Source organism: Lampetra fluviatilis, chromosome 35 (genome assembly GCF_964198595.1).
Source record: "Lampetra fluviatilis chromosome 35, kcLamFluv1.1, whole genome shotgun sequence".
Taxonomy (NCBI): domain Eukaryota; kingdom Metazoa; phylum Chordata; class Hyperoartia; order Petromyzontiformes; family Petromyzontidae; genus Lampetra; species Lampetra fluviatilis.
Genome location: NC_136309.1, coordinates 3292930 through 3315855, shown reverse-complemented (window position 1 = coordinate 3315855; position 22926 = coordinate 3292930). Strand labels below are relative to the sequence as shown.

The 22926-nt window shown below is 55.8% G+C and overlaps 1 protein-coding gene across 5 annotated transcripts in view; it reads right to left on the bottom strand.

Annotated features, from left to right (window-relative positions):
* Positions 1–608: 608 nt before the first annotated feature.
* The window catches only part of LOC144944518 (lethal(2) giant larvae protein homolog 1-like), a 66272-nt gene continuing 43954 nt past the window's right edge, over positions 609–22926 (bottom strand). For 3 of the 5 annotated variants that reach the window (XM_078872730.1, XM_078872729.1, XM_078872731.1), the window contains exons 7-27: positions 22746–22908; positions 21199–21337; positions 19533–19584; positions 17560–17714; positions 16512–16735; positions 14540–14607; positions 13845–13989; positions 13401–13505; positions 12717–13009; positions 12227–12377; positions 11155–11184; positions 10072–10198; positions 9461–9577; positions 8027–8193; positions 6598–6868; positions 6337–6445; positions 5506–5573; positions 5156–5203; positions 4675–4769; positions 4175–4221; positions 609–3246 (exon numbers count right to left, since the gene is read on the bottom strand). In XM_078872730.1, coding sequence (XP_078728856.1) covers positions 4213–4221; positions 4675–4769; positions 5156–5203; positions 5506–5573; positions 6337–6445; positions 6598–6868; positions 8027–8193; positions 9461–9577; positions 10072–10198; positions 11155–11184; positions 12227–12377; positions 12717–13009; positions 13401–13505; positions 13845–13989; positions 14540–14607; positions 16512–16735; positions 17560–17714; positions 19533–19584; positions 21199–21337; positions 22746–22908 — 2536 coding nt within the window. In that variant the 3' untranslated portion in view covers positions 609–3246; positions 4175–4212. The remainder of the gene's footprint in view (positions 3247–4174; positions 4222–4674; positions 4770–5155; positions 5204–5505; positions 5574–6336; positions 6446–6597; positions 6869–8026; positions 8194–9460; positions 9578–10071; positions 10199–11154; positions 11185–12226; positions 12378–12716; positions 13010–13400; positions 13506–13844; positions 13990–14539; positions 14608–16511; positions 16736–17559; positions 17715–19532; positions 19585–21198; positions 21338–22745; positions 22909–22926) is intronic. The other 2 variants (XM_078872732.1, XM_078872733.1) reach the window with 1 other exon arrangement.

The following is a 22926-nucleotide window of genomic DNA, read 5'->3' as shown; positions in this document are numbered from 1 at the left end:
AATAAAAGAAATGCGGCAGAAGAACCCTACGAAACAAAATAAACACATTCCTCCTGCGGAGGGAGCTGGTAGGAACGTTGGGTTGCTCGGTCAATGGCCAGGGTCAACGGCGGCGTGGTGTATTCCGCAAATATGCCCGACTGTGAGGGCGGGCACAAGCCGGCGTGAGTAGGTTAAACGTTGAGTTTTATAAGGGCACCACGGAGTAAACAGCCCCTCCCCACCCAGCCCTACCCTCCGCACCCAGCCCCTCTCCATCCTCCCCACCCAGCCCCACCCTCTGCACCCAGCCCCTCCCCACCCAGCCCCACCCAGCCCCTCCCCACCCAGCCCCACCCTCCGCACCCAGCCCCTCCCCACCCTCCCCAACCAGCCCCTCCCCACCCAGCCGCTCCCTGCACGACGAACGAACGGACACAATAATCCCCTGTGGGCTGGTGTAACCAGGAGGTTCCTACCAGTAATATATATTGTACTATACTCCGTGTGGCACGACTGGATAGACGATACGGAAATGAAACCAGCAAATGCCAATTGACAGCGCTGCACCAACGCCACCTGCTGGTGGGGGGGGGACGCTCAATCAACGGGACGGCAGATCGGCGATCGAAGGCAAATCGTTCCTGGGATAGAAGTTTTATTGGTGTCAAGTGTAGTGCACGGCACACACGCGCGCGCGGTTAAGAGAGGGAGGCTTTGCAAAACGAACCCCCTAACGCCCGGCTACGTTTCGCGTCGATCGGTACGCTACCAAAAATAGGAAAGGGGAGGGGGGTGGTGAAAGAAAAAAAAACCGAAACACCTCGACGGAAATCGTTAATTCGGAATAAAATATTACACCCACAGAGAAACACCATACCGCAGCCTCTTTAAGAAATCGTTATAAAATTACACCATATTGAAAAATGTATACACCTAGATTAAAAATTAACCATTACATGATTAAAAATACTTTACCCCCATTGTACTAAAATATATTTCATTTCATCTAAAATACAGACATTGCATTATCGACGTCGATCGGTTAAGAGTTGAAACACGAGAGAAAGCAAGCTTCAAGAATGAGTGACCGCTGTGATTTCCGGTTAGACAAAGTAAAATAAAAAAAAAACTACGGTGGAGGTGGCAGCAGCAGCATCGCAAACGCGATGTTGCCGGCCGACGCATGGACTCCGGGAGACTGGGACAATCGCGCCGCCCTGCGGAATCAGGGCCCGCGACGCTCGCATAAGGATCGGGAGAAACGACAAACGGTGAGCCAACGATGAACAAACGACGATGAACCAACAAAGATGAACCAACAACTCCCAGAGACCGCCCCATCACCCCAGCAACTCCAAAACCACGTGGGTGTGTTATCGATAATCGAGTGTCCGCTGGAGGAGTGGAGGGGGGCAGCACTGAGGAGCAGGGGGTTGGTGAAACACAGCAGCGATGGCTGGGTCCTAACCCCAACCCCCCCCCCCCCTCAACCTCCTCCTCCTCCCTCCTCGCGTGTTCCGTGAGAATGAGCGACGCGCAAACGGTGCGCTGCTAACACCAACCCGCAGGAAGGAGGCCCTGGTGGGGAGGGGAGGGGGGGCTTCCCCATCATCTCCGAGCTACGTTGCTCCCCCCCCCCCCCACAGCCTTGTCCAGACCACTAGCTCAGCAGAGGCCGAGTGTGTTGTGGCCGAATCGTTGTTTAGGCGGCCGATTCGAGGAAGGATTTGAGAAACCCAGGCAACCACCCCCTGCCGCTGCTGCTGCTGCTCATCTAAAGTGGCCACTACTCCACCGCCACCATCACCAACCTCCCACGCCACAACCCCCCCCACGCCAAACTCGTAAATTAAAAATAAATCTGCCGTGACAGCGGCAATGCCACGACCGGCTCCAGGAGTTCGCCAAGGTGCAGGAGTTACCCCCCGGCGCCATAAATATACAGTACATCCGGCCGACTCGTCTTGGCCGCTCACGCCCGCATTCGTTTTCAAATGGTAAACGGTACCACGTCTGCTGGCGGTGGGGGTGTGGGCTGGGGTGGGTTACCTTGCCTGGCAGCAGCAGCAGCCGCCAACACAAGGCCAAGAGAGATGACGACGACGACAACGACGAACCTCGTCAGGTGACTTTGCCGGCGGGTATAAAACAATCAGGCGGTGGGGGGGGTGATACAATTAGCGTGAGAGACGACTACTGGAAGACATTTTTTTAAGGCATTACCGTGTCTCCTACGATTTCGGTGCGGGGGGTGGGGGTGGGGGAGAAAATCTGTGGTACGATCAGCGCTGCTACAAAAGTATCGCTGCCGTGAGCGGTCACCGGCGATGGAGCCCCTCCCCCCGCATCGAACCTTGTTGTGCTTGGCGATAAGACTGGGGGGGGGGGGCAGGGGGGGGGAGGGAGGTCGCACCGCCCAAGGCAAGAACCCTCATCACGCACCCCGAGCCGCGGCAGCGCCGGCTCGGAAGCCGAACAGCGACCCCCCCCCCCCACCTCACCTCACCCCCACCTCACCCCAGGTCTGGATTATCAGAGGCGTAAAGGCACGGACTGGCGGGAGCCTGAGGGTACGGGCTCGACGTTTAGCTGAAGGGACGAGGCATTGTGTGTGCCTGTGTGCGCGTCGCACCTGGGGGGGGGGGGGGGGACCGCGTCCGTGACCTCCTGCCAGCGCTTGGCCTTCCGACACTTCACGTGACCGCAATGCGCGTCTAAGCACGGCACAAGCGCCACGGTGACGTCACCGCCACTCAGTGGTGAACGGCGGTTGTTGTTGTTGTTGTTGTGCTCGTGTGCGTGCGGCGAATGACGGCTGTTGTTGTTGTTGTGTTTGTTGGGGGAGCGGTAGCGTAGCGGGCCAGCGCACAGAGCTACGGACCCGGCGCACAGAGTTCGATTCCCGCTCACGGCAAGTAACAGTGGCGATTATCTGAACCGGCCCTGGGCCTCCCCTTGGGTCGACTGAGCCTTAAATGACTACCTGATGCGGTGTGTAAACATCAGCACTGGGGAGACTAAGGCGGCCCCGGTCTTAGTGCTGACCACACGACCCCCTCTCGTGCGCCGTGCCGGCTTTCATAGGCGCTGCTACTCGCTAACAGCATTTGCCCCAACAGCTTGTTGAAGAAGGCTATGTGGGGGTGATATTTGTCTTTGCGTGCGGTGTGTGAATCCGTTGGGGTCTTCGTTGGCGAGCGACGGGTGTGGGGGGAGAGAGAGAGAGAGCGAGGGAAGGTAGGTTCCAGGAGCCGTCGGTTAACTCTGCGGAACAAGCGGGAGGGGAAGAGACAACTCGGGATGAGACGAAACCGACGGGAGCTCTTGGGAGCATCAGTAGCAGCATCAGGGGTAGTAGGGGCAGCAGTAGCAGCAGTATCAGCAGTGGCATCAGCAGTGGCATCAACAGTGGCATCAGCAGTGGTAGCAGCGGTAGCGGCAGCAGGGGCGGTAGCAGTAGCAGCAGCAGGAGCAGCAGCAGTGGTAGTAGGAGCAGTAGGAGCAGCAGTATCAGCAGTGGCAGCAGCAGTGGTAGCAGCAGTAGCAGCAGTAGCAGCAGTATCAGCAGCAGTATCAGCAGCAGTATCAGCAGCAGTATCAGCAGCAGTATCAGCAGCAGTATCAGCAGCAGCAGTATCAGCAGCAATATCAGCAGCAGTATCAGCAGCAGCAGTATCAGCAGCAGTATCAGCAGCAGCAGCAGTATCAGCAGCAGTATCAGCAGCAGTATCAGCAGCAGTATCAGCAGCAGTAGCAGCAGCAGCACGACGCGATCGACTTGACGCTCATCGCCGACGACACCCGAACCCCGCCGACGCGGTGGGTCGCTCCGCCGCACCGTGGTGCCACTCTCCGCCACTCGCGGGTTCCCGGGAGAATCACTCCACGAATCGCTCCACGAAGTCCACGCCCGACATCGCGCGTGGACCACACGACGCGACCGCGCGTCAACACGGATTTGCGCAAACGACAAGTTTTGGGGGAGAATCAACACGGTTGCCGTTGTGGACGACGTAACGGCACGCAAAGCCGACAGGGCCCTGGTTTGTCTCTCTCCCAAGAATTTGAGCAACGCTGTAAATTAAAAGCATTTCTTTGTCTCTCTCCGCACTGCCATCTACCGACAACAAGGTAGCGGAAACGTGACGTAACGAGGTGGGGCGTCGGTTTAAAAACGAATGAGAGCACTTACATCTCCGCGCAGAAACAGTATCCATCTTGCTTCTCGAGTCAGGGCGCCTACAGAGCGGAAGGGGGGGGGGAGGTGATGGTGTTAGCGTGCTCATCCACACATCCGTTCGTCCCTTCGTCACATCTTCCCGTCGTCACATCCCGACTTCGCACCCTCTCACATTCTCTCTCGCCATCCTCTTATTGCGAGACCCTCCGCCACCCGACACAGCCAAACAAGATGAGATTGTCACGCTCGCAAGCATCCAACGCTACCAATCACCATCATCATCATTATTATTTTTAACGCTTCGGCTCGTGAGCGAGAGAGAGGGGGGGGGGGGGAGACAGGACAGTTCTCACAACCATGTACCCCCCGCGCTACATAAGGACGGGCGCTAGTTTTTGCCAGCGTCGCCGGCGTCACCAGCATTTCACCGCCGGGCAACCAGGGCGTGCGGGGCAGCGTGCGGGACAGCGGGCGGGACAGCATGCGGGGCAGCGTGCGACCCCATCCCTCACCGGCTTGGCTCCCACGCGACCACCGGCCTTGGCCTCCGCAGCCGCAGCCGCCGCGTTAGACGAGCTCAGGGTCTCCTGGATCTCCTCCAGCACGGCTGGGATGGGGAGGGGGCGGGGGGGACAATCGGCACTCTGCGTTACACGCGCGCCCCCGTGCGATACAAAGACAAAGGTACCACACCTCTTACCCATACAGACTCTTACAGGCTGTGGCGAGGGGGGGGGGGGGAGTGCCGTGTCGGCCGCAACCACGGGGTGAGTGGCAAACACCACGCTCGGCTGGCCAATCGGAGGTGCTGGTGGTATGAATATGAGTAACAAAACTAGTCCGGAGTTTGCTTACATTGAACCAAAACTGCTGAAATTAAGTGGCTCCCAGGAGGACGGCCACGTGGCTGAATAATTTATTACTTTTCAACGTTTTTTCCCCCCCCCACGTGGAGAGACAGACGCTGTGGAGTCAAGGAGGATTGGTACTCACACGAGTCGGTCAACAGGGCGTTCTCCATGATCTTTCCCTTCTTCTTGCCTGCTGGAAGAAATCCACGGTTCAAGGAAGCCACAAACCACACGCCGCAGACAGAGATCCCCACTGCCCCCACCCCCTCCACGGCATTACAGCGGCACGCTCCCCTGCGTTGCGTCAAAACGCGTTGCAGTGCGTCTCCGCGAAACGGTACCCATTAGATCCACTTTCACATTCAGCCTTTTTCTCAAGGACGCAAACGCAAACGTCACGTGGAGTTACAACGGGAGGCCGCGTGTGTGAACGTCACCTACTCCCAAACGACACGTGGAGGTACGACGGGAGGCCGCGTGTGTGAACGTCACCTTCTCCGACAGACGAGCTGCTCCCATTGCTCCTCGTGCTGTTCCTCTGCCTGTCCTTGGCCGAATGCCTGCAAGAGGGTTTCGTCGCGGCAATAAACCGGCTTTGCAATCGAGAACACACCGAGGGGGGCCATCGTTCTTTGCCGGCGCCCCGCGCAATTAAGCCGCCCACCCCCCCCGCCGCCACATTGTTCTCCGCTCACCGTGAATGTTTCGCTTAAAAATTTGAGCCGGTACATAACCGCTCACTCTATATGTCCGACGATCGTTCGTGGTTTTTGTTCCACGCGTTGTCGGTCAAGACTCTCACGTTTTGCTTCACTTGAACTGTGTCGTTGGCGCCTTCTTTATTTTTTCTTGCGCCGGGACATTCTTTTTTTAAAACCCGCAACTTCGCCTGTAACCTTGTTTGAAGCGATGTTTGCTGGATGTAACTGGGACGCCCTCCTGCAAGTGATGCATGCATGCATGTAGAACTTATTTCGCACCGTATGTAGCCAACCACGCTATTCGGAGGTGCGAGGGAATGAGAACGAACTAAACACGACTGTGATAAACTCAACTCAACTGCACTGGGATTACACGGAGCGCTCATTACTGCCCCACACTGGAAGACTTATGCCCATTCGCCGGCTGGTGGCTGCATTGACGTTGAGCTACGTCGGGAGAGCTGCCACCTTCCTCTAAGCTCGACCACATAGCGGCAATCATCGCCCCTTCGTGGCAGGCTCGTGCACAGGGACATCTTCCGCTGGGGGTGCCCTTGGAACGCTAGAGAGCAAGTGGGGATGTACGTCAGGTGCCTTGAGGTGGGGTGGGGGGGTGGGTCACCTGGTGGGGACGTCGCGAGCCTTGGGCTGCACGGCGCACAGCGGCTCCGTGATGCTCTTTGCGGAGAGGGAGAAGCGCTCAAACTCCGACGGGGAGATCAGATAGAAGCCTGGGGCACGTCCAGACACACGAGCACACACACACGCCTGTATCTCCCTCGTGGGGTGGAAGCAGAGGGCGAGGTGGTGGGGTGGAGGAGGAGGAGGAGGGGGGGGGAGGAAGGGGCGAGCTGGTGGGCGTCCGCGGTAGCCGAGTCCTCACCCTGCCCCGACTTGGTGAAGACGCAGGAGGCGATTCCGCCGACGTCCTCCCGGCGCATGCAGCCGTGGCGCGCCTGCAGGCGCAGTGCGGGCACGCTGTAGGCGTGCACCTCGCCCAGGTTGGTGAGGCACACGAGGCAGCTCTCGCTGTAGTCCTCCCCCGCCGGCGCCGCGCTGGCAAACGTGGCCAGCGCCACCTTGCGCACGCGCGACCCCTCCGTCGCCGTCAGCTTGAACTTGTTCTTGGCGCCGACTCGCGGCAGTGCGAACACCTGGCGGGCGGGCGGACACGGTGAGACGTCAGCCGAACGAACGTGGCCCTCCGTTATTTTTCTTTTTACCAGGCAAGGCCCACGGAGCTACGTAGCAGTCTTTTTCAGAATCGACTTAGCCACAAATGGATAGCTCGATGAAGTGTCTCATCACGTGGAAATGTGTCGCAGCCAAATACTCCCGCAAGAGCAGCCCTCGAGAGCATTCATCGTAAACGTTTCACTCGATCCACATCCACACGAAGCAGCAGCAGCAGCAGAAGCAGCAGAACAATCCTCTGGCGAACAGGGACCCCGTCCCCCCTCTACTGTGCCGCACAGGAAGAGGCTCTCGCGCAGGCAACATGCACACCTTGTATGTTTGTTAAGTTGAACTTCTTTCGCGCCGTATGTAGCCAACCCTGCTAATCGGAGGAAGGACAAGCAACTAGCAACAAAAATCAGTTCTGAAAAAATTAGTTTTCAATCTCGACTATTGAAAAGTACACAGCTTCAGTGGGATTCCTAATACCGGCAGAGCGTCCCTTGATGACTGCAGGAGTGCATCTGAGAGCGCCGTGCGATGCAGTGGCCACCGTCTTTGTTCGATGGCGGAGCCAAAAGCCATTGCTGCTGCTGCTGCGATAATGACCGTTTGAGTTGGAGTAAGATCTCTCGCGAGGTCTTACCAGAGTCTCAAGACTCTTTCCTCAGCAGGGCCCTACTACATTTGGGTTCCACCACTGGAACCTCCTTTGCCAGCAGCAAAATATGATAATTGTTTTGTTACCCTTTTATCTGGCAACAAAACTGACACCTTTTTTACAAGGAGTCATGTTTGCATTGACCACAATACCTGCGGTCGGAATGCAGGTATTGTGGTCAATGCAAACATGACTCCTTGTAAAAAAGCTGTCAGTTTTGTTGCCAGATAAAAGGGTAAAAAAACAATTATTACATTTGGGTTGTTTGGCCAATGCCAATAATGGGAGAGTTTGGCTTCTTGTTGGATATAACCGGAGAACCCGGAGCAAACCCATCACACACACACATGCGGGGTGGTGGGGGGGTGACACGCAAAGCCTCCGCACAGATAGATTCAAGAATCCATGGCTGCGCGTCCTTCTCCTGGCCACCTTGCAGCCGGCCAGGCACCACTCGCGTCGTCTCTGTCCGCACCTTGAACTGCTCCTCGGAGATGATCAGCAGCGAGTGGCTTGAGCCCATCTCGGGCGACTTGGCCAGGTCGTGCAGCACCTCCAGCGGCTCGGGCAGGGGGCTGCCCTTCCCGTCCAGCACGGTGAGGCCCACCACGGGGGCCCGGTGCATCAGCTGGATCTCCTTGGCTGCGCGCGCGGGGTCCACGTGGGCCCGCGAAAGACAAAGACGCCCAACCCCCGTGTAAAACTTAGAGCAGACTTTTCGATTTGAAGCTTTCGTGACTGCAGGGATTCATCTTCTTGGTTCGTTCTGTCGACAAGACAGGCTCTGTCTTGTCGACAGATCTGTTCTTCACCTGAGGACGGATGCTTGCGTTGTGGCCGAAACGTCTTGAGAATTATTTTGTTGCGTTTTATTTTTGTTATTTTATTGTTTCCATTCTACGTGACTTTACCGAAAGAACCAAGAAGACTTAGAGCAGACTTTCGATTTAAAAATTTCGTGACTGCAGGGATTCATCTTCTTGGTTCTTTCGGTAAAGTCACGTAGAAGGGAAGTAATAAAATAAAAATAAAAAACATAATAAAATAATTCTCACGACGTTTCGGCCACAACGCAAGCAGCCGTCTTCACCTGAGGACGGCTGCTTGCGTTGTGGCCGAAACGTCGTGAGAATTATTTTATTATGTTTTATTTTTATTATTTTATTACTTCCCTTCTACGTGACTTCACCGAAAGAACCAAGAAGATTAGAGCAGACTGTCGGGGCAAGTGTCGTTTGGCGAGTAGCACCTACAAAGGCCGGCACGGCGCACGAGGGGGGTGGGTGGGTGGGTGGCCAGCACCACGAACGGCTGCCCTCCTCTCCCTAGAGGAAATGTTTACACACTCGAAGCTGAGTTGACCTAGGGGTGGCCCAGGATCGATTGACATTCTCAGCACTGTTGGCCAAGAGCGCAGTGCGCTAGCACAAAGATCCCCCCGTATAGCCTCAACATACGTTTTTAGGGAAAGTGCTGTTAAAGATCAACTATAAAGGCCGGCAGCTATGATTAACACATCGCACCAGGTACTCAGGGAGGGCTGAGTTGACCTAGGGGAGGGCAAGCCTTGGCAGGCAGGGCCAGGGAAAACAAGGCGGTTCATTTTATGCGGTTTTAAGTTTTGAGGAGCCTTCACATCAATGCGGCCGTTTTTCGCTTGGTTAACTTCCTCAACAGCAACACAACGTGACACTAAAGTTGTGTTCATGCTGGATCATCTGTACGGAAGTTACCCACGCTATCTGCCCCCCCCCCCCCCCCCCCCATTATGGATGGACAAGACAACCAGACGGATGCACTAAGTACGTACGGACATACGGACCCGCTTATCACCCTTCGTCGGGAAGCGTTTACGAATATCACCGGCTGGCAATCGGGGCAACCCCCCGGCTGCACACCTGGCACGTACCTAGCCGAGCTTCCACCGGAGTCTCCGACCGGCGCTCGGACGACGGCACGTCGATGGTGTAGGCGAAGATGATGCCAGCGTTGGTGCCGGCCCACAGGCTGGGTCCGTGGTGTGATCCTTGGTCCGTAAAGCCAACAAAACACAAACGCCGATTTTGAATAAACACCACTTGGCTGCGTCCGCCAAGCATAATTTGTGTTGCATTCGCATGGCGCTCCCCGTAACATAACAGAACATATCAGAATGCAGGGCATTTATTATATATGTTTACACATTAATTTTTTAGCCAAGGGGAGGGACCCAAGGGAACCCCCCACCACCTAATGAGAGGAGTGAGCTGCAGGTCAGGAGAGGTGAGCGAGCGGATGAGCGAGCAGGTGAGCAGGCGAGCGAGTGGTTGAGCGGGCGAGCGAGCGGGTGTGCGAATGAGCGGGCGAGCAGGTGAGCAGGCGATCAAGCGGGTGTGCGAGTGAGCGGGTGTGCGAGTGGTTGAGCGGGCGAGCGAGCGGATGAGCGGGTGTGCGAGTGAGCGGGCGTGCGAGTGAGCGGGTGTGCGAGTGAGCGGGCGAGCGGGTGAGCGAGCGAGCGGTTGAGCAGGCGAGTGAGCGGACCGTCACGCAGGAACGTGTCGGCGAAGTAAATGCACTTGACGACGCCGGAGAGGGAGTCGTCGGCTGAGCGAGCCTCGATGCGGCGCTGCACGGGCGCCAGCTCCACCTCGCCCTCTGCCTCCTGCACCTGCACACAAAGACAAAGATCCCCCCCCACGCTGTGTAACCTTAGCAGCCTGTAAGGGGCAAGTGCCGTTCGTGAGCAGCGCCTACGAAGGCCGGCACGACACACGAGGCGGTGGGCGGCCAGCACCACGCCCGGTCGCCTTCGTCTCCCAAGTGGCAATGTTTACACAGCGGTACCCGTTTTTAGGCTGAGTAGACCTAGGGGAGGCCTAGAACCAGTTCAGATAATCGTCACTGATGTTGGCCGCATTCGAACTTGTGTCGCCAGGTTCGTAGCGCAGCATGGCAACCGCTACATTACACGTGCGCGCGCACAACACACGCACACACCAAATACACACGCACGAGCACACATATACGTACACACACACACGCCGACACACGCTGACACACACGCTGACACACACGCTGACACACACGCTGACACACGCGCTGACACACGCACGTGCACACGGGCATACGCCGGGCACCCACAGAAACGAGTGGTCCCCACACCGGCCAGCATGGGCAGGCGGGCGGGCGGGCGCACGCACGGACAAACTTAGAACGAGGGACACGCGACCGTGCACGCAGATGGACGCGCATGCACATGCCAGGACACGGGATGCACATGCCACGGTGAACGAAACGGGAAAGAAGATCCCGCGTGCAGCCTGACAGATTTATATAGCGCCTTATTGCAAGGTCGCTTTACAGCAATGATAGAAGTTACGGTGACAGGAGAACAGGCGCGGATGGTTAAGGAGGGGGTTAGGGTAGGCCTGGTCGTATCTGGGGGGGGGGGGGCAGTGCACCCCACGCATCGTGACACCCACAGCAGTGGTAAGACTACCCCCCCACTCGGGGACATGCAGTGACGGCAAATCATCGTGGACATTCACGCATGGAAGCTCGTGACACAGGGTTAGTGGGTGCTCCCCCATTGCCTCTCGTGAAAGGGGTAAACCCATCACTTACTTTATCCAGGCGGCCCTGAGTACTGACACACTGACAAAAAAAAACGACAATAACAACACGTACGCATATTTGCATTTCACAAAGTTACATCCACAAAGACAAAGAAACCCCCCCCAACCGTGCAGCAGCCTCTAACAGAGTGTTGGGGCAAGTGCTGTTGGCGAGTAGCGCCTACGAAGGCCGCCACGGCGCACGAAGGGGGTGGGTTGGCCAGCGCCGCGCCCCAGTGCTGACGCGTTTGCACGCCGCATCGGGGACTCATTCAAGCGGCGAGACCACCTAGGGGAGGCCCAGGTCCGGTTCAGGAATCCCTCGCCGCTAAATTGTAGCGGTGATCAGGAATCGAACACGGGTTGCCGGGTTTGTGGCGCGGCGTGCTAACCGCAGCGCCGCCACCATCACCACCACCCACATGTGTTGCATCCAATGTCCAAACACGACACACACGAGTGGGCTCAGGCATCCGACTGTGCTTTATCTATGCTGCATGTTAACTGCAGAGCATAGCTAAATCAGACAAAAGAAACCCAGGCCCGGATCATGCACAGGGGGATCATGGACGTAGATTTAAAGATGACAATGCATTATAGTTTGGCTCCGAGTACCACCAGCAACGTGCTCCGTGCCGGATTTTGATGACTGGAATGCATTCCAGGAATGAATAACGGACGCTCGCATCTTCTCTGCAGCTCCTGATATCTGCCGTGTATACCAGAGACCGCCGGGAAGGGACCTCAGAAGCGGTTCTGCGGTATCTGCTTCCGCGTGCAGCCCCCTCGCACGAAGGCAATACCTGCATTATGACTGCAGGTATTGTGGTCTATGCAAACATGACTCCTTGTAAAAAAGGTGTCAGTTTTGTTGCCAGATAGAAGGGTAAAAAAAACAATTATCATATTTTTTGCTGGCAGATGAGGTTCCAATGGTAAAAACAAAATGTCAAGGATGAATATCAAAGGCAGGCCCACTCTCCCTGCCCGCTCTCGCCGTATCGCTGTGACGCGGCTCACGCCGGCCAGAGGGCCGCACGGGGGCCGCACGTTGGCCGCGTGCCGGTGGTTGCTGCGGGCACCTTGTTGGCGCCGTCCCTGGGCGGCCGCTTGCGCCCCGACGCGCGGCTCTTGCTGATCCTGCGGAACGACTGGCGCAGGGACTTCTTGAGCGACTTGACGCGCGACAGGGGGCCCTCCAGCGCCAGCGCGTCGTTGGGGTGCAGCGTGCACCTGGCACGGGGGAGGGGGTGGGGGGAGGAGGGACACGGACGCCATAGAGCGGCGATGCGCTCATCGTTAGCTCGATAGTCCGCGGGTCCCTGGTCCGCTTCCTAATATTGGAAGGAAGAGCGTTCCAGACAGCCGCAGAAGCACATCTGAACGCGCGCGTTGCAAACAAGCTCTCATCTCAACCGTTGCATTGCTACACGTACCACTCGCACACGTTATTATCCTTACGCTTGTTCACCCAGCAAAGCCTCAGCGAGTCTTACGACTCAGCGAGTCTCGTCAGAACAGCGGCCACTCAACGTCTAAAAAAAAAACTTTAAAAAAATCCCGGACGCTCACTTGGACATAACGGCCCGGCGCTGCTGGAGGTCGAACAGCGCCAGCCCGTGGCTGGTGCCGAACGCCACGAGGCGCCACTCGGGGTGCAGCGCCAGCGACGTGACGGACGCCGGGGGCGAGCACTGCACCAGCAGCTGCGGCTGGAAGCCGGCGGGGAAGCGGATGCGGCCGGCGCGCTGCGTCAGCCGCTCGTGTCCCTTCCAGCGGAACGTCTCGTTCTCCTCGAGCAGGTCCACCGTGTACACGTCCACCTCGTGCTCAACCTCGTCGTCGTTCAGCTCCATCACCAGCACCTGCGGCGGAGGGGGATGAGGAGGAGGAGTAGTAGTAGGGACGCGGACCTTTGGCCTGCGGGTCTCCTAGGTGCGCCTTTGACCTGCGGTTAAAACGGTCGGCTACGTTTTCTGTATCCCCCCCGTTACTGGAATTCTTCGGCGTGACTCGGGTTTTGTTTAAATAATAATAAAAAAAACGGTTGGCCACGTACGGTGCAGAAGAAGTTCAACATACATACGTACGGACACACCGAGCTGCCATAAATCACCGCGTCGGTTTTTTTTAAACTGGGGCTGGCAAACCTCGACAAAGATAAAGATCCCCCACCCGCTGTATAGCCTGAACAGAGGTTTGGGGCAAGTGCCGTGAAGGCCGAGGTGCAGACCACGGGGTCGTGTGGTGCATTACCTGTCCAGCCGAGCCAGCCAACGCCATCTGCCCACTGAACTTGCACAGGGAGATCTTCTGAATGCCAAGCCGTGGGTCATCGCTATAGGGGTCGAAGCAGCCCACCTGTTGGTACCAACACACGCAACAAAACACGTGCGCACACACACACAAGCGTATTACAATCGTCAGTTGCCTACGGACGGAATCACTGGACCCTTTGGGTCGCTAAGTCGCTCACCCCACTGGTCCGTATTCACGTTATTTGTGTTCAAAACACACGCACATCCGGAGCATTGTGAATCGCCTTGATCCCGGTAGAATAGTGGATCTTCGCCACTCGCACACTCACATCTAAGCAGACAGCATCACTGAACTGGCTGCCCGTGGGATAGCTAGGCGTACTTTTGACCTACGCGTCAGCTAGGCGTACCTTCGGCCCGTGGTGGGTTTGGCTCAGCGTACCTTCCGGAAGGGCGGCCACTCCTCGTCCTCGCCCTCCGCGGCGTGGTCGGCCTCGGTGAGGAACACGTTGGCCGTGCCCAGCTTGTAGAGCTGCTTCAGCGCCACCCCCGACGCGTCCCAGAACCGCACCGAGCCGTCCTCGTGTCTGGGCACGGCAACGGGGGGTGGGGGATAAAGGGGGATACAGGGGATCACGGCTTAGCCGGGCAGAGCACGGTCGGGCAGCACCAGCATCCCCGCCGCTCGTTTTCTCCGGTTGTACCGCCGGTAACGTTGTTTGGCACCGCGTCCGAGGTTTTCGGGCCACGCGCTAGGAACTTCCCGAGACACGTGGAAGCAAAACGTCGGACATCGCGCCAAACACTGCACGCAGCACAACCTCGAGAGAGTCGTACGGCGCAACATAGCAGCACCAACACAGACCACCACACACACAAGGCAGCAGCAGCAAGAGCAATGCGACGGCAGCGTCGGGTCTGCGGCACCAAGTGTATAACACGAACCAGAGCGGGCGCCACGAATAACCAGACGCGATTCAACGCAACGATGCGAGCAGCGGCCGGCGCGTTGGAACGCGGTTAATCGATGCCCCCCCTTCCTCCTTCAACACCCCTCATCCGCCACGAGCCGTACAGCGTGGGGGCGGCATGACGATCAGGTGCACGCGCACGCGGCCGCCCACGCCGGCGCCGTACCCAGTGAGCAGCAGGTCCCTCAGCGCGGGCTCCGTGTTCCTGTTGATGCCTCCGTTGACGGGCCACTCCTGCGACGACGACAGGAAGAGGGAACGGGGGCGCACGTCAAAGAGATCGAAGCGAGCGGCACGGTCGGTCGGTGCAGCGCCGCGGATTGATTCAACCGTTCCAGGGCTTCAGCTCAGGCCGTGGACTCGGCATGCCTAGATGACGCGCCACGCCTTTGCCAGAATTTTTCTTTCATTCGTTTTTCCACGGGCGCTCCGGTTTACTCCCAGGCGGGAAAAACTCTCATGAATTGACCGATTATAATTAACACCTCAATATATATAGAGGACCAGCAGAGCTTGGGCAAATGTTGGTAGTGGCGGCTGACCACCTTCGTGGTTGCCGCCGCCGCCGCCTTTGCCGCACGTCTGCGGTTGCTCCTCACGCCTCTGGGTCGTTCCCTCTCTCTTTGAGACTTACGACCGGAGTGGCAACCAAAAGAACTAAACCGTGGAGATGGAGCAATGAAATCGGATCGTGCGTCCGTAAAGCTTCGTTGGATCGCGAGACCGTAAAAGCTCAGAAATCGGAATCTTTATTTAGACTGGAGGAGGAATCCCATGAGCTATGACGCTCTTTTTCACCCATGTCCAGTAGGGGGCACCGGGTCAGAAAGTTTCAGGTGGCTTGCAGAAGGTCCTTCATCCGGCAGCGGATGGATCACATCCGATGAGGACGACGATGAAAATCAGTTTTCGAAACGACCCTTGCAGAAGTGCTGGCCAGTTGCCAGCACGGAGATGCTGCCGATAGATAATTGCTATAGTGCGGAACACGTGTTATTGCTGTCAGCTCATTCATATCAACGACCATGAAGCTTTGGCAAAAAGCTGTGAATCACTGTTATCATGATGATTAATTTTCATTCAACTGCTCCACAAAAATATTCTCTGAGAGGAGAATATCTTTTTTATTTATAAATGCTTGTTGTCCTTCCCCCGCACCGACGATTCGCGCGGGTTGGCTACATACGGTATGCAAAAGAAGTTCAACATATATACTTATATTTGTTGTGTGTATTGCAAACGGTGATCTCTAAAATAGCGCTTTGCTCAGTGTGCTACTATCCCTATGAATAACTCAACCGGGAATGGATATCCATTGTAATTTCTATGCATACATTAACCTCCCCGCCCCTCGCACCCGACTGACTCGCTAGTGATAACATCACATTTATCCTTTCTCTCTTTAAGAACGAAACAGGAGGATTTCTCCACAAGTCTGGATGTCCGCCTGATGATGCTGGTTGTAATTACTGGCGAAACATCGTACTAGAATAATAAATGTCGTGGGGTTTTGTTCACGTGACAAACCTTACGAATAGACGGTGGCGGGTTTAACGACTAAATCCTACTTGGTGTTCAACTACTATCTCAATGACCCGCATTCATTCCCTGGCCATGCAAGAACCTAAGTGGCAGGTTTGGCACCCGATACTGACGCAAGTTCTTTATATCTCGTGAAGTAGAACTGGTCAGTGGTACGGTGAGCGGCTTGCAATCAGAAGCTTCCAGCTGCGTGTGAACCTATAGGTCCTGCGTAGATACTCATAGACTCTGAGACCGATCCACTCGAATAAAAACCCATCCACTCACACCGAGACCTCTAGACTCACACAGGGACTCACACACACCTATAGACTAACACACAGACGGAGGCTTGAGCTGATATAGAGCGATAGAGATATGTAAATGAGAGGTGAGGGGATTCAGAATGGGTTGGGGGTGGCCACGCAAAAGCCACGTGATTTACGGTAGGCTCGAGCTTGCAAGAGTAGGCCACGCACGCCGCAGAGGAGATCCTCCGGAGCCTCCCCTCTCGGCGTTGGCGCGACAAAGCAAAGTGCCAGCGGCGCAAGGGGCGGAGGTCGAAGCAGTCGAGAGGGCACGGGCGAGGCCTGGCGCGCGTTCGTCGGCGGACTCACGGCGTGCGACTTGTTCTTCTCGTCCTCCTGCTTGCGTCCGCAGCGCGCGATGCGCTCCCAGATCTTGAGCGGCACGGCGGAGACGTGGTGCGAGCAGGTGATGGCGGACGAGTGCAGCGACGCCAGGTACGGGGGCGGGATCGGGGCCCAGGATTCCGAGCGCAGGTCGATGGCCACCAGCTCCTCCTCCACCAGCACGATGAGGGCCTGCGGCGCGTCGTACTCTGCACACGCGCACGAGCGCCAGCGCGCCGCCCCCGTCTTAGTCCGGCGGGTTTTGTCCGTTTTCGTTTGGCGCGCATTGGTGGTGACAAAAAAAAACTCGTGCCTCACCGCGAGAAGGGGCCACGAGTTCGGTTCGTGACCTCGGGCGCCCTTCCCGCGTGGAGTTTCTAAGTTCTCCCCCTGTTCTGCAGAGTGTGAGCGAGCTTGTGTGAGAGTTTGTGTGAACATATGTACGTTTAGGGTGCGGTAGTACAGCAGTTGGTAGTACAGCGGTAGGCGGCAGTGTAGAGCGGTTGGTGCATCGGACTATGAGCTCGGCGACCCATGGAGTTCGATTCCTGCTCACGGCCACCACCAACACCAGTGACGATTATCTGAACCGGCCCTGGGCCTACCCCAGATCGGCTCAGCCTCAAATGAGTAACTGGTGTAGCGGTGTGTAGTCAACATCGCCATTGTCGAAACAAAGGTGGTCGGGCGCGGTCCTGTCAACCCCACCCCCTCGTGTGCCGTGCCGGCTCTGATAGGTGCTCGCTAACAGCACTTGCTCCTACAGTCTGTCAAGGCTATACGGGGGATCTTTGTTTGTTTGCTGTGTATCAGTGCGACTGTATTGAGTGTGTGGACTTTGTACATCACCCGCCCCCCCCTTCTGCCAGTCTACCCTAGACCATAACCCGTAACCAGTTTCTCTCCTGGTTTTTTTTTCAATGCTGTAGATAAACCGGTTATGATTAGCCACCTTCCTTACCCCACCCCCACAGCCCCCCCCCCCAACAGCCCCGCCTCCCACAGCCCCCCACCCGCCACCCACCCAACTCACCGCTGTCGGGAGCCTCGTTACAGACGGTGAAGAAGTCGATGACGCGGGACGTGAAGTCGAAGGCGACGTGCCTGGTGCCGTGGATCACGGTGACGCTGTGGCGGTCTCCGTAGCTGGCACGCGGCATGCCGCCACTCAGCACGATGTACGGATCCCTGCCGAGAGAGAGACAGAGTTGAGCTCAAGGGGGGATAACCGCTCCCCCACCCCCCCCGGTGTTGCCGAGGTCGCCCGGAGTGACACGGCGAGCGGTGCGCCGTGTGATCTGCGATCATCGTGTCGCTCGTTTTTAAATCCTTTATATTAAGTTCGCTTGCTTGCTTAGGACCGTGCAAATCTTTCGGTCGTTTTTTAACCCACTTCCCGTGATCCAATTGAGCTGACATTTTGCACACAGACTCGTTGTGCGTGACAATGCATTTTCGTGTTTTCCTGTTTAGGGAAATTTTTTTAAATATTTAATTACCAATTGTTTAATGCTGGCAGACAATCATCTGACCCATAGGTGGCAGCCATTTCAAGCCAGAGGACGAGAGGACTCTAGCCGCCATGCATATAAAGGATTTATAGTGAAAAACTTTGTTTTTACGGGTTATACTTTTTTGTTTTTCTTTCGCAAATTATCGTCGTCGCAAGGAGGCTGATGCCATCAAGTGCTGCGAATTTCCATTTTAAATGTATTCACTGTAGGCAAAAGACATTTATTTCTCTTATAAGGAAACTGCCACTATTTGTACACACACACATATGTAGGACGGAGGACAAGAGGAAAATTTCCAGTGTGTTGTTTGGATAAACGGAAGGAACTGAAAAGAGAGGAAGCCCTAACCAATGAGTGGCTTGATGACAACATCACAAGAGATCGGTGCCAGAAAGATGTGGCACTACTTGAGCATATTGGCACAGGACAGAGGAAAGTGGAAACAAGTGAGGAAATGTGCAGTGGACAACTTCGGGCTATCTGCCCATTGATCGTAGTGATGATGATGATGATAATGATGATGAAAGCACACATACATGATACATATTCTTAGTTTTTTCGGTAAAGTCACGTAGGTAAAAAATTAAAATTAATAAAAGTAAAATAAAAATAAAATAAAAATCACGACGTTTTGGAGGCAACACAAGCCTCCGTTTTCAGGTGGAACCATCACAGCACGATAGCTGTATCACTTGTATCACTTGATACAGCAATCGTGCTGTGACGGTTCCACCTGAAGACGGAAGCTTGTGTTGCCTCCGAAACGTCGTGATTTTTTAATTTTATTTTAATTTTACTTTTATTAATAAAAATTTAATTTTTTTACCTACGTGACTTTACCAAAAAAACTAAGAATATGAATCCTTGCAGTCACGAAAGCTTTAAATCTACATGATACATGTTCGCGAGCAGGATATTTTTCTGGCAGGGATGTGTATATATACAGTTTCTCGCTTACCCCTCTTGGTTTTCCAAGTAACTTTCATTCGAGATGAATGGAACTACGGCTGGGATTATTAGCCGACGATTGACTACTTTTGTTGCGGTCGATTCCTCGGGGCCCTTTTAATCACGGCGACCGCCCCAACATGAAGGCAGGAAATCCCCTACGAGCCACGCGGAACCATCGCGTGGCCGATGATATCGTCAAAGCCCCGTGAGACACCACCTCCCGCGTCCGACCGGCAACTATTTTGCGTGCCATCCGGTTGGCCGAGTAACCTGAACCGATAATCCGCGGGCAATCGGTCACTCAAACAGCCAGATTCACAAGCCGTGCGCTCTACACGGAACTTATCCGAATAATATAACGAAATCGCAAAGTCGGTTGGGATAAGATAAAAAAAGAAAACAGAACTTTCATCCCAAGAGCATCGTGCGCACGCTGCTGTTACAAGATGACCGGTGCGTTTGTTTTCCGTTCAAGCGTGAAAGCAGTGGGGGTGGTGGTGGTGAGGGGGGGTGGTGGTGGTGAGGGGGGGGGGTCACTCACCCTCTCGTTAGCAGCCACTGGATCTTGTTGATGGCTTTGCAGGGGTAGGGCCCTGACGGTGGCAACAGCAACAGAAGCAGCATGGAAATCACGAGGGAGAGGTAAAACAAAAGGCCGCGTGTTTCACTTGCACCCCGACGCGTAAAACAACAACAAAGATTCCCCCGTATAGCCTTAACAGACTGTAGGGGCAAGTGCTGTTAGCGAGCACCTATGAAGGCCGGAACGGTCCACGAGGGGGTGGGTGGCCAGCACCACGCCCGACTGCCTTTGTCTCCCTAGTGGCGATGTTTACACACCACACCAGAAAGTCATTTGAGGCTGAGTCGACCTAGGGGAGGCCCAGGACCAGTTCAGATAATCGTCACTGGTGTCGGCCGTGAGCGGGAATCGAACCCGTGTCGCTGGGTTCATAGCGCAGCGCGCTAACCGCTACACTACCGCTCCCCACAACGCGTAAAACACATACACACAGGCACGGCAACATTAAATACACGATCTGTTCAAGTGCTGCGCCTGTGTTGTGCTATGTCTGCATGCTAGTGCACGTAGCATGCTATGCTTGTGTGTGTGTAGTGTGCTATGCCTGTGTGTGTATTGATGTGTTTAGCGGTTAGCGCACTGCGCGCCACGAACCCGGTGACCCGAGTTCGATTCCCGCTCACGGCCAACATCAGCGGCAAATGAACCAGTCCGGGGCCTCCCCTAGGTCGACTAAGCCGAAAATGAGTATCTAGTGCGGTGCAAACATCGCCACTGGGAAGACAAAGGCGGCCGGGCGTGGTGCTGGCCACCCACCCCCTCGTGTGCTGTGCCAGCCTCCATCGGTGCTCGCAAACAGCACTTGTCCTTACAGTCTGTTAAGGCTCCATGGGGGATCTTTGTTTAGTTTTTTAGTGTGCTATGGCTGCATGCTAGTGCACATAGCATGCTATGCCTGTGTGTGTATGTAGCATGCTATGCCTGCGTGTGTATGTAGCATGCTATGCCTGCGTGTGTATGTAGCGTGCTATGCCTGTGTGTGTATGTAGCATGCTATGCCTGCGTGTGTATGTAGCGTGCTATGCCTGTGTGTGTATGTAGCATGCTATGCCTGCGTGTGTATGTAGCGTACTATGCCTGTGTGTGTATGTAGCATGCTATGCCTGCGTGTGTATGTAGCATGCTATGCCTGCGTGTGTATGTAGCATGCTATGCCTGCGTGTGTATGTAGCATGCTATGCCTGCGTGTGTATGTAGCGTGCTATGCCTGCGTGTGTATGTAGCGCGCTATGCCTGCATGCCAGTGTATGTAGAGTGCTTATGCCCAGTGTACGTATGTATGCAGTGTGCTACGCCTGTGTGTGTGTGTGTATGCAGTGTGCTACGCCTGTGTGTGTGTGTATGCAGTGTGCTACGCCTGTGTGTGTGTGTGTATGCAGTGTGCTACGCCTGTGTGTGTGTGTGCAGTGTGCTACGCCCGTGTGTGCGTGTGCAGTGTGCTACGCCTGTGTGTGTGTGTGTATGCAGTGTGCTACACCTGTGTGTGTGTGTGTGCAGTGTGCTACGCCCGTGTGTGCGTGTGCAGTGTGCTACGCCTGTGTGTGTGTGTGTATGCAGTGTGCTACGCCCGTGTGTGTGTGTGCAGTGCGCTACGCCGCCGTGGCAGCAGATGCGTGTGCCCCACCGTAGGGGATCTTGTGCCCCCCCTCGCCGTCCTCCTCCTCCGAGCTGCTGCTGCCCGTGTGCCAGACGCGGTAGCTGCCGTCGTTGTGCGAGCTCACGAACTGCGTTCCGTTCCTCTGCCAGGTCACGCTCTCCAGCTGCTGCTCGCCCCCCGGCGCGCACACACACACACGAAGACAAAGATCTCCCGTGTAGCCTTAACAGACTTTTGGATACAAGTGTTGTTAGCGAGCAGCACATCTCTTGAAGGTCGGCAAGGCACACGATGGGGGTGGGTGGCCAGCACCACGCCCGACCACTTTTGTCTCCCCAGTGACGATGTTTACACACCGCACCAGGTACTCATTTGAGGCCGAATCGACCTCGGGGTGGATCCCAGGACCGGTTCCGATAATCGTCACTGGTGCTGGCCATGAGCGGGAATCGAACTCGGGTCAACACGTGTGTGTCCTCTCACCAGTTGTTGGTTAAACCACTTGGGATGTGTCCCTGTGAAACCCTTTAGTGGATTGACCATGGCTGATTACAATGATGATGAGGATGATGATTACGATGATGATGTCGATGTTTCTGAGTCAAGGGCCGGCTGGGAGGGCAGCGCGCGTAGGCCATGCGAATGCTGGTCTGGGCCCCAGCGAAAGATCAACGGCCTCTCTCCCCCCTCACCTCTCTCCTCACCTCTGGAGCTTTCGAAAACAACGTCAGATTCCAGCGCCAATTAGGGACGCACACATTCCGCGCGTGGAAAGCGCATTCCACTCACACCGCAAGCCTAAAAACAAAGCCGTCACTAACGAGCGTTAATTAGGGAACGGCGCGCCTTCCGCAGGACGGGTTTGGCGCGGGTGCGTCTCAACCCCCACCCCCCCCCCCAACGTCATCCGTGTGCCCGCAACAAATGTGTTTTTACTGCAAAGCGGCCCACAGATACACAGGTCTTAGCTCAGCGGGGAGCTTGAATTACTGTCCACCCACACCTCCGCCCCCCCCTGTCTCCACCCCCCCCCCTCCCCGACAAAATTCGTTCACCACTCAAGTTCATCTGCCCACGGTCAATCCACTGCTGGATGAAGGCCTCTGCAAGTATTGGTGGATCCAAGAGGGAGGGAGGGGGGGTGTGATGGGGGCAAACGGATTTTTACAGTCTAAATAAAGATTCAGATTGCCTGCCAACCCACACCCCCTAAGCCCCAATAATTAGCATTTTATTGATATTAACTCTTAAAACTAAACTATTTGTTATTTTACCAGGTAAGGCCCAGCGAGCTAGATAGCTCTTTTTCAGAAGTGACCTGGCAACAAATGACCAAGTGGCTTATCACGTGGACATTTATAGCAGCCAAAACACCCTATAAACACACGATGTCGATTCTAGATGTGGAGGGGAAAACCCGGAGCACCCGTAGAAAAATCCACGTGACCACGGGGAGAGAGAGAGAGGGAGAGTGACGCAGACTCGAGATCGAACCCACGACCATCCTGCAGACTTGAACATCTCTCCACCCTCCCCCCCCGCCCCCAGATGTCACACCGGGCGTCCCTCCTTGCCTGCGCCGTGGGGAAGCAGCGGAGCATGCGGCGCGTCGCCTGGTCCCACAGCAGCATGAGGCCGCGGCTGAAGCCCACGAGGAGGCGGTGGGGGTCCCGCGGGTGCTCCTGCACCGCCTCGATGGGGCCCAGCGCCTTGCCGCCGCGGTACTCGTCCGGTACTCTGCGGCACAGGCGCGGT